Source organism: Thunnus albacares, chromosome 11, assembly GCF_914725855.1.
Source record: "Thunnus albacares chromosome 11, fThuAlb1.1, whole genome shotgun sequence".
Classification (NCBI taxonomy): domain Eukaryota; kingdom Metazoa; phylum Chordata; class Actinopteri; order Scombriformes; family Scombridae; genus Thunnus; species Thunnus albacares.
In genome coordinates, this window is record NC_058116.1 from 580,326 (window position 1) to 598,059 (window position 17,734).

The 17,734-nt window shown below is 40.4% G+C and overlaps 1 protein-coding gene across 2 annotated transcripts in view; it reads right to left on the bottom strand.

The window, feature by feature from the left end:
• Positions 1 to 17,734, bottom strand: part of rab3gap1 (RAB3 GTPase activating protein subunit 1) — a 70,292-nt gene that overhangs the window by 35,077 nt on the left and 17,481 nt on the right. For both annotated transcript variants that reach the window (XM_044365292.1, XM_044365291.1), the window contains exons 8-16: positions 15,734 to 15,833; positions 12,587 to 12,668; positions 12,313 to 12,381; positions 7,940 to 8,013; positions 5,244 to 5,336; positions 4,873 to 5,045; positions 3,362 to 3,469; positions 2,669 to 2,841; positions 513 to 567 (exon numbers count right to left, since the gene is read on the bottom strand). In XM_044365292.1, the coding sequence (XP_044221227.1) occupies positions 513 to 567; positions 2,669 to 2,841; positions 3,362 to 3,469; positions 4,873 to 5,045; positions 5,244 to 5,336; positions 7,940 to 8,013; positions 12,313 to 12,381; positions 12,587 to 12,668; positions 15,734 to 15,833 (927 nt within the window). The remainder of the gene's footprint in view (positions 1 to 512; positions 568 to 2,668; positions 2,842 to 3,361; positions 3,470 to 4,872; positions 5,046 to 5,243; positions 5,337 to 7,939; positions 8,014 to 12,312; positions 12,382 to 12,586; positions 12,669 to 15,733; positions 15,834 to 17,734) is intronic.

Here is a 17,734-nt window from a genome sequence, read left to right on the forward strand (position 1 = left end):
GATCCTCTGGAATATTCTCTATACAAGATTGTACCATACCATTTTGTCACACTGCATTTTGGCAGTCAGCTTTCTCTGTGAAAGCCACAACTCAGTGGAAAGCCCTACCTGATGATATGAAGAACTGTAGTTCAATCAATACATTCAAGGCCAATTAAAAAATCTACTTAAAACCAATCAGCTGTGTGACCACTGAGTCTAAACTCCATCTATGGTCTTCTCATTAGCACAGGTAGTCTTGCTTTTAATTTGACAAGTTTACATTTTTAATCTCTAATTGACATTGTGGGTGTATGTGATGTGCTGTTGTGTGTAGCTTTGTATTTTGTACTGTGTGTTCTGTGTGTTTTTTTTGCTTTGTACTGTTTGTTGTTGTGTTTTTGTATGTTTTGATTGTGGGGGACTACGGATGCAAATTAGCTTTGAGCTAACTCCAGCGCAGTGCAAATCAATCATTTGATATTTTGTATGGCTAAAACACACACTCTTTGTGTTTTAGTATCAATAGCTACCTGGAGTTTCTGGTGCAGGAGACAACAGCGAAGATCAGGAGGCCCACCAGCCAGTCTGCAGATCAGGAAGCAAATGGAGAAGATAAGGTGGACATGAGTCAATATGACAGTACTAATAAATTGAGCAACTACATCAACTACTTCTTGAACTGCTTCAACTGGGGCAGATTATTTTATCAAACTGTGCTTTGAATACTCAAAAATGGTGGTGATGAAATGTTTAAATTAAGTCTACACTGAGTCAAGAAAATCAAGATGTGCCAATATCACAAAAATTAGGGTTTTGTTCCTGTACTACAGGACAAGGTATTTGTTGTGCCGCTAGCTGGACAGCTGTGGCAATGCTTTTCTAGATGCTGATCTAAAAATGTTGCATCATATTTATGGTGCTATGCCTATAGCTTGTTGGGGCTTGGTACCCAATCTCGGAGTGTGGGGAGGATGATGATATCTCCCCTCTGACCTGTCGTCCTGGCTCCCCCTTGCCGTAGCATGTTCGTTGTACCTCATCAATCTCTACTTGTGATAGCACTTGCCGTTTGCGGATGTTGGAACACTGAGCTAGTAGCTGTTTCTTTGTCAGCTTAGATGTTGGGTTTTGAAGCATCCATATATCCCACAACCTCTGTATATAGTCGTTCTCATTAGGGTTACTTGTATAGTCGCGTTCCAAAAGATCCCTATTCTCTGCCCTACTCCATCTATGTCTTGTTTCAGTAGCCCAGTTCTCATCAGGGTGTCGTGGTTCCCCAACACCTGACGGGGACCTTGTTGACCCAGCGATGTCCGAGCCAGTATGACTCTCGAATTCGCGGTTTCACTCTTACTGAGGTAGGCCAGCAGCATCAAGGACCTTGCCTAAGGGTCCACACTGGATATGTGTTACCCCGCCCTGGCCGGGATTCGAACCCCCAGTCTCTTGCGCCAAAGTATATATATATATATATATATATATAAACTTTTGCACAGTACTATATATATATATATATATATATATATATATATATATATATATATATATATATATATATATATATATATATATATATATATATATATATAGTACTGTGCAAAAGTTTTAGGCACACTACATGTTTAGATTCTTATCCATTATGCAATAACATCAGGGAGGTGTCTGATCTGTCCCAAATTTATTCATGACATGACAGTGACACCAAGCATACAGCTAGAGTCATAAAGAGCTATTTTCAGCAACAAGAATGATGAGTCCTGCAATAGATGGTATGGTTTGGCCCCCACAGAGCCCTGATCTCAACATCATGGAGTCAATCTGGGATTACATGAAGAAGGACCTGAGATGGCCTAAATAATAAATCCACAGAGGAACATTCTTTCTCCAGGATGGTTACAACAACCTACCTGCAAGTTACCATGAAACACTGTGTGAAAGTGTACCGAGGAGAAATGCTGCTGTTTTAAGGGCAAAGCTGCTCACAGCAAATATTGATTTCATTTAGGTTTCTGCTGTTAACTCAACTTTGTAAGAAGTTAATTGATAAATTAAAACAATTTATAGCAATATTTTTGTAGCATTCTCACTTTACTTTTAGTGCCTAAAACTTTTGCACAGTACTAATATATATGCATATATATGCATATAAGATTGATTTATTGTTTTTCACTAAATAGGATGTTCACTAAAAAAAGATGTGTTGCAATAAAAATAGAGTAGAATAAAAGAGTTTTAATTTATCGATATTATCGGGATAATATCTTGAATCACAATTATTTTGGCCATGTGTCATGACATGAAATTCACAAAGTGAACTTTTGCCTCACATTATTTGCACGAGTGTGACCACTGGTTCATTTGTGTTTTTTGCCCCAACAGTGCAATGTACCAACTGTATGTTAGTTGTAAGCTAGCTAGCAATGGATGCACCAACTGTGTCTGTGGAAGTGTTTCAGTGTGTTTGTATTCAGTTCAGCTACTAACTGAACTCACAACTTACCAGAAATTCTAGTTATTTCCCTCCACTTCTTTGCATCACTTAGCTGCTCCCTGGTCAATTTCACATCTACTGACCTCTTTTCATTGACACATTGCATCTTTATGTAATCATGCCTCATCTAAATTGGCTTTGCGTTCTGTCTTAGCACACAGTAAGAGTGGCCCAGGTATGTCTTGTACCCACCCGTAGATAAGGAAGTTGTTTTCCCAGCGGTAGCGCAACTCTAGGACAAACTCCTGCCAGAGGTGGGCAACAGCCCGCAGCCCACCATGGTAGAAGTTGACCAGACACACACACAAAGCCAGTCGGTAGGTCAGACTGTCACTGGGTGCTGACTTCAGCTGGAGAAAAAGGTTCTGGACACAGGGAGATAGAAAGCAGAGTGAACAATGGATAAACATATATATCAGAAAACTTAAATTCAGAATAGAAATCAAATAGAGCTTGAAAAGCTCACTTTTGTGACTGACCACAAGGAATGCAACCATCAGATGGGAATGCACAGTGGCATCCTGACCCCATGTTACTAGACCCCATGTCACTGATCCCATGGGTGCATTAACTCTAGTGGCCTTGTATTCAACGTTTCTGGCCACACTGGTGAAAAAGTGCTGGATTAATGCAGTGGTATAAACAGCTAATAACACGGTTATTTTTCTTTATATCTGTTCTTATTGTACTAATTTTATTGTAACCCAATAAAATAAAGTTTTATTGTAATTTTTAGGGCTGTTTTGTAAAGCACACTGAGCTGTATCTTTGCATGAAAAGTGCTGTACAATAACGTCTTTATCATTATTATTATTAGATGTCACCTGGCTGGCACCCCAAATAGATAAACTCAACAGTGTGCAAGTGGTAAAGGCAAAAACATACGTAGTCACAGTTTTTATCTTGCTCGGTCTTCCCACAGGCATTTGACTGTGCGGTTTTACTCTTGCTATTCTCTGACGACTTCTCCACAGCAGCATCTGGGAAGAGATACTGAGACATGCAAGAAGAAAATCATATTAACACTTATAGTAAGTACTAATATGCATTTCAATTATACATTTATTTATATTGATGATTCAACCAGGAGAGTTTCATGCCAATCCAAGCTGTAGAAGAGCTAGGATTTTTTGTTCCGGTACCAGGGGCACCCCAAATGGCAGTTATAGCACTGGATATGTTCACAAAAGGAGAGGCTTCCAAAGTTTCACTTAGGAGTGAAAACATGTCAAATTATTCCTCCTTCTGTTCCAAAGAATATGTTTTTTCTTGAAGATCTCAATTTTGTCCCGGAACAAAAAACACTGCTACTGCAGTTTCTGCCTTGCATTGACATATTGAGCTGATTCAACTGTTCAAATATATCTGATAGGTAGGCCAGTTTTGCACAAAAGTTAACATCAGTGTAATGCTCAGCACGTTCCCGCGGATGCAGTGAGGTGATGTGGGAGACAACCCTGTGCCAGTAAAAGCTCCAAAGTGTGTGGTGAGGAAATATGACCCTGAATAAATTCAATATGGATTAATAATGGCAGGTAGTGATGCTGAGCCAAAAGCACAGTGTGTTGAACGTGGTGAAATTGTGTCAAATGAAGTGCAAAAACCATCAAAACTCCAGAGACATTTAAACACAAAGCACCCGGGATGTGTTGGAAAGCCAAAATAATATTTCCTAAGAAAGAAGGATGGGCTTCAGGAACGTCATCACAACATTAACAACTCAGTCAAAAGCCACTTTGAAAGCTAGCTATATGGTTGCTACTTTTGTAGCTCGTAGCAACAAACCCATTAACATTGCAGAAGAGCTTAATTTGCCTTGCTCTGTGGATATGTGCCGAGAGTTACTAGGGGAGGCAGCTGCAACCAAAATTCAGTTAATGCCACTCTCCAGTGACACTGTGAGCAGAAGAATTGTTTATATGAGTGATCGTTAACAGTGACAAAACAGGTTTGTCTCTACCTGCTGATGTGACTCATGATTGGTACGGTGATATTCAAACATAACTGGTCATTGAAATTATGCATTTTAATTTGATGTTTTTTATCTATGTAAATTCTTACGCACATTTAGATATGAAAATAACTAGCTTTGTAAATTACCTATTTTTAATTAAAAATAATAAATCTAGCCATTTGGCACTGCCACTGCCTCCGCGGCCCACTAGATGGAACTCTAATGCCCACCAAGCCATTCTCAACCAGTGGGCCTCACACACATTGCACTGCTGCGTCCAGTTATACTGCTAACCCCCCCTATAAAAATTTCTCCTTGGATTGACACAAATCTCATAGGTCTCTCTATCTCTGCAAAGAATGCGTTTTCACCGGCAGTTTCCATCATCATGTTGTTTTCTGTGAGGAAACCTTGTAAAACAGGGAGCACAAATAAGCCTTACCAGAAGGATGGAATTGAGTATATCAGAGCTGAGAGGTGACTCATCAATGCGTCTGTGGCGTCGGATGTGCTTTCGGGCACTATGTACCATATTGGACACGGAGAGTTTGGAGATCGGCACTGTTGCCGCTGGCTCTGTCAGCTTGGATAAGGCAGAGCTGATGTCACTATTTTCTGCAGAAAAAAAAAACAGCACATATTTTCACCATTTAATATTTTATACTGTATTAATTATGTATCAGATCTCTGAACATCTGCATTTGGATTTACTGAGAAGTTAGAGGCAGTTCTATGGAAACAATCATGCTTTGGAATACAGTGTGTTAAGTGACACTGCAGTGTCATTAATTCCAGTACATCCAGTAACCTGACCTTTGCCTTCCTCTTCAGCCAATCCTCTTCCCAGAACTTCTTCTATAGACTCCTTCCTACAACAGAGCTTAAAGAACTCTGTCAGAAAGTCACCTGCATGAAAAGATAATGGGCCAAATCCTTATAATAACATTTTTTACACATTATACTGCACAGCTAAAGACCCAACTAACAGAAAATTACTGAATTAATTGTTTGTCTTAAAAGTTTTGTTATCAACAGACAGGCACTGTCACACTGAGAGCACGCAATAACATACAAGTGTTGGCTCTGTTAGGGCAATATGCATCAACAGTAACATTTCCCTTGTGATGCTTTTCAGCAAAGCAATATCAAACATCAATGATTTTAAGTTATTTAAAATGTCACAGTCACAGGTTGTCATTTGTCCTATTGATTGGTTGTTAAACCTCAAAAATGCCGGTCTTGTCTAATATGAGCCTATCAGACACCAAAGGATAAAGAGAAGAGAGTGAGAGTGAGTCTGCCAAGTACACCCCAATGTGGAATTGTCAGGTGAAACTAGCAAAATGGCGTAAAGTAAAAATAATAAATTCTGTAACTGTATTATCAAAGTCATGAACATGAAATATAAAAAAGAATTTTGTAAATGAAAACCAAAATTTAAGCCATCATGTAATAATTTATCTTGTAATTATTGTATAAAGAAGCTGATTTCCATTTATTGGACTGTTTCACCGCTTTTGTGTGTATTTTCCTGCTTTGCTCTCCTAAGTCCTGTTCTTGGTTCAGTTTTCATGCCACTGACCCTGTTTCCATGTAGACAGCTTGTGATGACACATAGTGACTTCCGGTTTTACTGGATGGTTTGAAGGTGTGCAAGGAATTGGCAAATGAAAATGAAATGATCTACAAAATTGACAAATGATATGAACTGGTGCCAGGATATATAGATATTATGGAAGTGCAGGACCTCCCTTTTCATAGTATTGACCTGGTGATGGGAAAAGACGGAGCCGACACAAAGGTTATTCTAGATGACGCTAAGCAGAGACAAGTGGGAGGCCTGAAGTCAAGACCTAGAACAAGACTATTCGAGACAAGGTTTTCCCTCCGTGTGGTAAAACTTGAACCAGCCAAGAAAGCAGCACAGGAAAAGGAAGAGACTAGAGAGGTTGAGAATGCAGGTCCTGAGGAAAAATCACTGGCAAACAGTCTTGCTGATTTGGGGAATCCATGGTTTGATGCATAGGCAGGTCTTGATGCTCTCCACATCACCTTAGCTAACAGGAATCCCCACTCACCAGCAACAGTGGTGACTGCTGCCCATGCTGAATGGGGCTCTGCATGGGCCAGGGGGTGGAATCTGTTTCAGACATGACTGTCTCATTGTCCATTTCATTTTGCTATTACTTTGCCAGTTTATTAATGCCCCAACTGGGATTTGAACCCATGTCTTAACCCCTACTCTATTCAGCAGCTGCTTTAGATTGACACCCAACTTCACTCCATCACTCCAGTGTGGCCAGTCTGATTGTTGGTTTATTGAACACTTAAAAGAAGATGAAAGATGAAAGATGACAATGGCAAAATACCAATGGCAAGGGCCTATTTTACAGTAGTCGAGAGACAAAGAGAGAGAACGTGCGCCGGGCAGACAGAGAGTGGGAGACTCTGCTGCTGCTGCTGCAGATGGTCACAGAGCAGACACTTTTAGTTTATAATTGTACCGTCCATCATCCAACTTATTATTGATAACACACTTAATATTTTACAAATTATATAATATTTTTTATTTGATGAGCGTGGGCACTGATACATGACAATAAACTAAATGGGTTTTATTAAAAAAAAGCAACGACAGTGGGGGCAGTGGGCAAGTAATGTAATTGGTGTATGCACAAACACCATGTAACACCTGTAACACCTTTCCACACAGCAATGTGTTTTGCACAGCACCAACCCAAGGGGAAAAATAGACAAGATGGCACCTAGTGAACAACATCCTTGGTGTCAATGTGATCATGAGCCTTGGCATTATCTCAAAATTTAAGACCTGCCATCGTTAAAAATAACAGCGTGTAATTGGGTGTGGTCTAAAGTGTGTTAGGAGGCTTTAGCACAGGTCAAGGCCATTTTGTCCACTGTGTTGAAAGCTGTTGTCTTTAGCACGCCATTTGCTCTTGCTGTGGATACTGTGGATGATGTAGGGATTGGAGCTCTCCATCTTCAGAATGATGGAACCTGTTGCATACTGTTACAAGAAACTAAACAAAAATCAACAAGCATATTAAACCACTGAGAAAAAGGTTTTGCTTCATGCCATCATTCAAATATAAAACCTGTCATTGTCAGTAAGCAGTACTATTTAAGAGTTATTCTGTAGGATTCAGTCAGGATTAGTCAGAGACCAGCTGAACTTGAAACCAGCAGGGTACTAAGGCTTCTCAAATAGTTTTTATATTGTATTGACTAAAAATTCTACATTAATGAAACAAAATCTAAAAGAAAGAAATATCTGATTGAGTTGAGATAATCTCACTTGTTCGCAGTGCATTTTCCCCAGTTTCTGGAATATTTCAATCTCTTGAAAGAAGGCAGGGTAAGGCAGATCACTGCACTAGTTTCAATAACAGTGGTGAAAGCAGGTGAAACAGTATCATCTCCTTGGCTTTTTCATGTTTTATAGGCACATAAATTGCGTTGCCCACTGGAAACCAAGGGATTCATCTTACCCAGTAAACACTGAGGGTTTTCAACTGTCCTGACTCGGACTGACCAGTGAGGAGCTTGGAGAGGGTCAAGGTCACTGCCGGGGCACAAAGAGAGCACATATGATTAAATCATATAACCTGTTGTTTTCCACATTTCTGCCTGAGCCTGCAGGGGCACTGAGGCACAAAATAAACAAACTGGTAAATGTACTTATCAAGCAAAGGACATTGTCTGCAGTGGTTAGGAAGAATAGCATAACACAAAACATTTAGCATCTAGATTGACTGTGCAGTCATGAAGATTTTCTTTTGCACCACTGTACACTGTACAGTTGCCTCTTAGGTCCCTATCTATGGTATACAACATCATCAAGAACTGAGCTCTGCTCCCAAAAGTCAGCATTTTCCTCAGCTAATGCCAACAGAGCAGGGGGACCTTGGTCTTAGAGGGCTATGCCTATACTCACAGAGTCTGGAGTTATTATACATAACTAACATTCTATAACGTACAGGCTTCGCCCTCTAAGGGCTGTCACTATTGAATTAAGGGCGAAGCTGATGTAGTCAATTCCCCACTGTGACACCAAGGTTTACAAGCAGATAAAAAACACCAGTTTACAACCCCATAAGTGCGAAGCATAATAAGGCAGGGAGGTACAGGCTGTGTCATGGTCATTTATCATGTCAGGCCCTGTGTGGAAAAACAGAGTGAAAATTACACTCCCTTCACACCACACACCACCTGCTGCAGGAAAGTGGGATGTTAATTACACAATGTAATGGTCCTCATCAGCTCACTAATCCATGATGGGATTTGAGGAGCACCTCTTGGCACCTGCATAAAAGTGCCAGATCTGACAATACGTCATTGGCTGTCTAGCATGCTTAAAACTGAGGAAGTAAGGGAGGACTCAGGACTCAGATACATTGCACAGATAGAAATGGAAGAATGGGCATGGAGAGGCCCAAGATGCTGCTGAGCAGATGTCCGCCACCACCATCTCTCTGAGGAGCGCTGTGGATGAGGATAAGGCTCTCGTGGAGTGAGCACAGATGCCCGGCGGAGGCTCTGCCCCCACTGCAATGTAGGCGTGTGTAATAGCACCACACAGCCAGTGAGACAGATGCTGCTTTCACAGGGACTCACCTTGTGAGTGTCCTCTGTAGGGGACAAACAGTTGTTGCATCTGTCTGATGTTAGCTGTGCACAAAAGATAATAAGACAGGGCGTGCACCAGGCAGATTTTGGGTATCAGCTTGAACTGGTGTTTTCCCAGAGTGTGCAGCACCAGGGTTAATCCCACTGAGGTGCAAAAGAGCGCACACCAGGTCTCTGTCATCTGACTCCTTTCAGAAAGTGCTTAACCAAAGGATGCGCAAAACAGAAGTCTCTAACTGAAGCCTCTGTGACAGCATGAGATGGCTGCGGCATATAACTTAATCGTTGACGGAGCCAGTTCCTTATCTACCAATGTCTGGAGATAAGTCAACACAAGGGGCAGAGGACATGACATCGGGTCTGAGCCTCTCTCCATGCACCAGCACAGAATAGCGAACCATCTATCTAACATCATCTATCGTAACAGGCTTTAGTAGAAGGAGTTCTCACCCCATGGATAGTGCATACCACTGCAGGGGGCAGGCCTAACCTTTCCAGGTGCTCCCATTCAGGTTCCAAGCCAACAGCCACTGGCCTATCACCAGGAGGTGGAGGATCGCAACATCCAGCCGTGATAGTGAGTCTCTGTGCCGTGTTAGCTGCCATGTCTTCCCTGCCAGCAGCTGCACCATGGGTGGGAACTGTGCTCGTGTGTTCTGGGGCCATCAGAATAACTGCTAGATGTTCCTCCTGAATGAGCACTAAGAAGCAAGGAATCAGGGTAATGCATAAAAAGGGACCTCTGGGCCACGGCTGGTGAGAGAAGGCATCCACTCCTTCTCTCACCACAGTGCACATTGCACGATCTCTCATGAGGCAAACAGATCCACCTCTGCTTTCCCAAATCTGTCCCACAACATGTGGGACTTATTGTAGGAGGGACCCCTGTGAGACATCAAGTCTGCTGCACGGTTCTGTATTCCCGGGATGTACACCACTTTGATAGAGTGCAGGTGTTTGTGAGACCACAGCAGGAGGCTCCTGGCTATTTCCAGAAACCAAGCTGAGTGTACACTGTTGCTGTCATGTTGTCTGTTCTCACTAATGTCTGTTTGTCAGCAGCGGAGCAGTGTGTTTTAACACTTTCAGGGCTGTGGACAACTCCAGACAGTTTATGAGGAGAGACAGAGGCTTCTTCAACCTCCGACAACTTGAGATTGGCACGCTTCTCCTCAGCCAGAGAGAGATGTGTCCGTGTACATTGATGTGTGATGTAGCCTAGCTCTCCCGAGAGGAACCCCCATCTACAGAACATGGGGGGGTTTTCCAGTAAGCCAGGTCTGACTACAGTGAGAGAGGAATAGTCAGCACACGTCTTTGCCGTGCCGTATTGGGTTGAGACGCAGGCGGCTGAACCATCTCTGAATTTTCCTCATGTGGAGGAGTCCCAACAGGACAACCATGTGACTTGCAGACATCATGCCCAGCAGATGCATCACAGATAGCGTCATCACCACTCTGTGGGGAGCAATACGTGACAGGAGAGAGTTTAGTGCTTCCAGCCTGGCTGGGGACAGCTCTGCTCTCATGGTGGTGGAGACCATGTGCACAGCCACGTAAGTTATCAACTGGGTTTGAAGCAGAGAACTCTTTTGCCTATTGATGGCTAAATAAATAATCTTGATCTCAATATTGACCAAAATAATCGTGATTATGATTTTAGCCATAATCGAGCAGCCCTACTGGCAGGTGGCCTGCAGGGTTAGTGCTAGCCCGGCATGCACAGTGCCAAGGCAAGCCCAACAGCGGAGGTGAAGATCTGACAGGAGAATGTAGCCAGTCCAGCAGCCGGGGTACAGGTGGACACCGTTAAACTTCTTCATCATGTTATTCTGTTCTTCACTTGTTGACTGCTTGGCACTGAAGAAAAAGTGGCAGCAGAGCTCAGGTCTTGACAGTGTTATATACCATACATACTAGATGAGGACCTGAGAGAGGCAACTGTACAGAGGCACAGAAGAAAATCTTTACAACTGCGTGCAGGGATAAACCCAACAGCAACAGCTCTTAGAGGGTGAAGCCTATACGAAATATAACAGGTAGGTTTTTATGCTCTTATGTCCTACAGCTGACTTACTAATTAGCTGTCTAGCCTGTAGGGCTGTAGTACACCAAAGAAAATCTTGGTTGAGTGAAATCGTACATAATCTTCAACTAATTGATTAGTTTAATTGTTAGGAGAAACACTGATTCAGTAAATGCTCAGTACGTTCAGTAAATGTTGAGTACAGTTAGACCTACCAGGCTCCATTAAGTTGGGCGAATTGGAAAACGTGTTTTGAATACACCCCCGTTGTCACAGAAAATTTGTTAGTCTGTCCCTCCCACCGCAGGAAATAATGGATTTATCTTGGAACGCTATTGATGTAGCACTCCTCTCCTCATGAAATTAAAACAGCGATTATTCAACCAATGAGAATTTGGTCACACAAAAGCATATTGACCAACTAATCGACCAGTCGAACCAGGAGACGACAGCCCTACTAGCCTGCTAAGTGGCGTCAGCGGCGCACGTATTCTACAGCGGATGTTTGTTTGATCACTCATTCAGCAAGCTGAGGTGCACCACAAGACGTGTCCTTCCATATAGATAGGGGACAATAATTAGAAAGCTAACATGGGTTGTTGTCTAAAGTTTGAAGCTCCTTTCAACTACATCTATATTAAGCAAGCTAAATTCTAAAATGCCGTTTTCAAGCAAAAACGACATCCCTCCAAAGCAGGAGTTTCAGCTTGTTTCTGAACAAGCTATCAAAGTCAACAATGAAGAGAAAAACAATCCCATGAAACCATCCACCATAGTTATTATCGTTGTGTTTCTTCTCCTTCTAGTTTGTCTCATTCTGCAAATTGGCTTTAGTCAGTGTCACTAGCAGCCAATGATTAAAACTGTGACAATACTGATTTATGCAAATACAGTTAAAATCAAATAATATGATTGTTGATTGGTCATCAAACACTGGCCATTGCAGTGTTCATTTATCATGCAAAATTAGTGATAATGAGTCAATTAACATTTTCCTGAGTTTGGGACAGGCCTAACAGCTACAGAACTGCCAAAAATAAACAGTGTAAAAAGTTTTTTTTTCATTCTCCATCAACTTTAAGGTGCACATTTTAGTTTAAAATTCTCCTTGTAAACAATATGAAATCTTTGGATGAACAGCATGAAAGCAGAGCGTTATTGCAGTGGTGGTCAGATACAGTCCAGAGGAACATTCTAGGACACTCTCACCTGTAAACATCATTATCCACGACTATGCCTTCTGTCAGGTGAGGCCAAGTGGTTGCAAGATGAAGTTCACTACAACAGCCAAAAACAGACACAAAATAATTGATTCTGTTTTGCACTAAGATAGACAGTGTATATGTGATTATGTTGTAATATCTGCTGCACAAAGTGTGGAAACTGAAACCTTATCAAAGCCCAATGAAAACACTGCAATTTCAGTTTTGTTTGAGGTATTTTGCAAATTACTAGAATGTACCATCAGTTACAATGCCTTTACCTGATTGGCTCCTCACAGGCTCCAAAAGGAAGCTTCCCAAATTCCACGCCTCCTACCTCACCACCAAGGAGTGTGTCAAAGTCTGTCAGGAAGAAAAAATAAAAACAATAAAATACAAAGAATACAAAAGCAATACAATATGAAAACAGCTGCATTGCAAAGCAGTAAATCTGTTGTCTCAATAGTCTCCAGCATCGGTGTTAGGCCACATTTAACAACAGATTTACTGCTTTGAACAAGCAACAAAGTTCACTGGCTGAAAAGGGAGACATTGCCTTTGTCACTTTTGTACCATGTGCACATAATGCGCAATAAATATGTATTTTCAGACATTTTGAGTGTCATTAGTGTAAAATGCATGTACTATGTTGTCACCTACAAAAAAATCTTATATGGAGTCTGTCTTTGTGATCAGCCTATCATATGTTTTAAATTTTGTCAAATAAATCTATCTATCTATCTATCTATCTATCTATCTATCTATCTATCTATCTATCTATCTATCTACCTACAAAGAATGACTCTGAATGCAGAATACACATGATATGACACATGCAGTATCAAAATTGGACCCTAAACTATCTGAAACATTTCAAAGACTCTCCATTGTTTGTATACATAGGAAAAAAGTTTTCTATTGATTATTATTACGTGGACCTCTCTACTTATTAGAGTCAGACTGATTTTTATGGCAGATGCAAATTTCAATATTTAGGGGTTTAAAAAGTTATTTAAAACTCAGACAACAATATATCAGCCAATACTTCTTTTTTAACAGAATCGCATATCATAAACAAATATTTTTGATGAGGATCCCTTATATTTAGTTACTGAAGAGTTCTGACTGAGATATGTAAATTATGCATTTCAATTCAAATTCAAAGTTCATTAAGGACACAAGTCATGGAGGGTCCATAGCACAATAACACACAAAGTGTAAAGTATAACACAAAAACAAAAACAAACAAAACAAGACAAAACAAAACAAAAAAGCAAAACAAAACACCTGCATGTGTTCAACCCTGTACATAGCTGTTTGTGTTTGCTTTGGTAGAATTAGATTTTAGAATATTAATAATAATAAATTTAGTTTATTGAATGAAGCATTTGTGTTAATTTTGCTAAGTTTAATAAATACTGTTATATCTTCAAAAAGAAGTTCCTTTTGTCATTATTGTGTTTTATATATTGTTAAAAGTGGCTGATTGAAGGAGTCAGAGCTCGAATTCAACCCTTCTGTGTTCACCTGTGAATGTTGATATCACTCAGATATGAACATTCTAGGTGAACTCTTTTATGAGACTACCTTGTTTCATTATTGGTCCCGGTTTCCAGGTGGTGCCCTGTAATTGTTAATTCATATTAATAATTTTTTTAGTTTAATAATTAGTAATTATCTCTGATAATTATTAATGATTGCTAATAACCAACTGTGCTCCTCACAGATCCAACATATTGGTGCCTTCCTGTGTGAGACTACCCTGATAAACAGTTGGTGCCTGAATTATTGATTGATATTAATAATCTCTTGATTTCATTATTCATAATTATCAGATAATCATGAATTATTACTAATAACCACACATACTCCTACCAGTACCAACAGCTCTCAGTGAAATTCCCCTGAATAAATAAAGGTAAAAGAAAAAACAATAATAATTTTCAAGTCAGTGACAGCTGGTTACTGCAGGGCGCTGGGGCCCTTTGAATTATACAGAGAAGAAAAGTTATTAAAACATGTGAAAGATAAATTATTTATTTTGAAATAAAAATGTTCATTCGTACTCTGTGCCTTGTAGTCACGGCAAAATTTATTAAAAATGTGTTTTCAAACTGCATTTGGTTAATTTCGGTGTGAATACGTACCAAATGAGTGTGTACAGTAAGCAAGATGACGAGATGAGGAGTTTAGTAATGACTAACAGCTAGATGAAGGCTACAGGACTGGCATTGAAGAGGTGACAAAAAATCAACACTTTCTGTACAGAATAATAGACTGTGTGAAATTTCGTTGCACCTTTGAGCTGGCTTTGCACGGCCGTGACAAGAGTGATTGCTCTGATAAGGCCGGGATATTCCATGGGTTGGTGGATTTTGCCGCATCCCTTTAGGGAGTGCTGAAAGTGCACCTTGATAATTAAGAGAACTATTTAAGAGAACTTGGAAAACTGTGCACAACGAGGGATGTAGGTGAAATGTCATCTATAGATTATTTTTGTTTTGATTCTTTTTCTGTCCCATACTGGGCCACAGCAGGGAACACTTGTCCTTCACAAACCAACTTGTGCCACCCTGCTGCAGGGGAACAAGTTTGAACGGTACAAAATAGCATTTGAAGGTGCACTGAGCAATACTTTGGGGGGGACTACACAATGCTCAATGCAAAGCTGAAGACAGAGTTTAGCCTCATCTCCAGCAGGACAGGTTAAAAAAATGATGTGGTGCTGTGGAATGATACCAGCTGTTTATGTAGAATAACCTTGAAGAAGTTTTCTCTTCACCACACCCATGACCACAACGAAAGCTGAGAGGTGTTTCTCTTGTTCGTCTTTTGTTGTGCTTTGCATCTCAGTCACTTGCCCTCAAAAAATCATAACTGTGATCAATAACAATCATAATTCTAATTGACCTCTTGTGTGGCCAACACAGACTATTTCCCCTATTATTATACATACTCCAATATGAGTTATGTCACTGGACAAATAATTTCATATTTGAGTTGTACACAATAATAATTCATAATTACCCCCTTAAAATCTAAAATCTATGAGTTCACAAATTCCTACAACAGTATTTCATACAGAGCACCTTGTGCATGCCAACCATCCAATCATGGCCTGCATGATCCACATTTCAATTGTGCCCTATGTGTTTTCAAGTATAGGGTTGCAATTCAAAATGTCAGTTTACTGAAGTGCAGTTATAACATTGAGCTCCGACAAGCAGTGACATTTAATGATCAGTGCAGTAAAATAATTATTTCACAATATTACTATTACAGTGATATTTTTAGCTGTTAAATTGTATTGTACTTATTTTGAACTTTGTTATCCTGACAGCCCTGTTCTTGTGGAAGTGACACTATGTGATCATGGAGATAATTTGGTAATAGGTGTAACTACATCACTCTGTTCTGCATGTGCCTACCTGGGGGCTGCTGTGGCCATGAATACTGCTGCCAGTCCTGGAGAATATAGGTAAAACGGATGGCAATATTGACTGGAGGTAGAGGGGATAGGGTGCAGCCCTGAGGAGAAAAAAAACAGAAAAGTCTGGTTAATATGTTCTCTGCATGCCACTGTTACTGTACCATTTACACTTAAAATATGTTTTAGTTACAGACATTACTCTTTAGCCCTTACATCCAGGAACTAAACCTGGATTTTTATAGGGTCTTTTCATTAGCCCAGGTTGGTCAGCTTTAGCTACACCGTGCTGAGCCAACCTGCAATGAAACATGCTTCACAGAAGGGAATAGCCGCGATGAGCTGCGCTGCTGCCGTCCTGCTTGTTGGCAGGGTCAACTGTGGTCAACCCGTGACGACCCCCTTCTCCCCCTAAAAAAAGTGGTATGTTGTGAGCAGTGTTGCCAACCAGTTTTCGGGGGAAGTTGCTACAAACAGTCGTTCTGTTGCTAAAAGTTGCTAAATGATGGTGTAATGTCATCACATGATGATGTCATTATATACTGACATAAAATTGCGTCATTATGTAGCGAACACAATGACATTACTCAAATTGACTGGCCATCTCAGTGAAAAATATGACTTGAAATTTGTTTGTTTATATGTATTCATTTATTATCACATATTTTTATTTGTAAAATTAATATAAACACAACACATTCATCATTATTATTATTATTATTATTATTATTATTACTATTATTAGGGGCTGCTGTGGCTCCACTAATGGTGGAGGTGGTCCACTAACTGGAAGATCGGCGGTGCGATTCCCGACTCCTCCAGTCTGCATGTCGTAATGTCCTTGGGCAAAATACTGAACCCCAAAAGTGTCAAACATTTTGACCTGACAAAGATCCAAGTAGGATCGATGCGTTGTCATTACATTTTTTGGGATTGGGGTTACCTTTTTTCATTGATTTGGTTTTTCTACACAAAAAAACATAATTAGCATGTTAAAATCCTTGAAATGGCATCTACTCGTACTCCTAATTAAAAATTCCAGTCTATAAATATGTAAATATATTTCATTTCAAAAGTTGAATTATTTCACAGAAGATGTCTCCTCCTTCAATTTAAAGTCCATTCTCAGTGTATGTACACTTGAGACTTCAAGTTTCTACATCACACTTGTGTTGTTGAATACTTGACCAGGATTGGCTACAAAGTATTTGTGATGTCACAAATCATGCTCGTAGGCCCACCCCTTAAAACTGGACTTTCAATAAGCTCAGAGAACCTTTCCTCCTTCAGCAGGTGAATGTGTAAACAAACTCTGCACATACATCATTCTGCACAGAGAACAGAACAACATCCAACTGAAGGTACAAGAACAAAAAGCTTAGCAATAACTTATCTTTTACTTAACAGTTTACTTACTGCACACTAGCAGCTGCTTGGCTGATGCACAGCTAGGGGAGAGACACTCACCTCAGACGGGTGTCACAACATGTCACCACTTCTTCTATGCACTTTTTCAGCTAGGCGGAGAGACCGTGTTTGACAGAGAAACTGTCACTTTTCATCACTTCCATGCACTTGTTGAGCGTGTGACAGACAAAATCGTTTTTGCGTTTGAGTCACTCTTCAAAAGTTGTCTGTTTTAAAAGTAGCTAAATATGTTGATAGGTGCTTTTTGAAAAAAAAAAGTCGGCAGGGGAGTCTGAACCGTTGCTAAATCTAGCAACAAAATTGTTAAGTTGGCATCAGTGGTTGTGAGAATTAAATGAACCTTCCCCTTAGAGGGAAGGGTCACTGCAAACCCACTCAAAGCGTTTTTTTTACATCACAAGTCACATTCACACATTCATAAACATTCATACGCTGAATGGGTACAGGGGCTACCATGCAAGGTCCCAACCTGCCCATCAGAGGAAACTAACCATTGGGGTTCCGTATCTTGTCAAGGACAGGAGCCGAGTATCGAACCACCGATCTTCCGATTAGTGGACGACATGCTCTACCT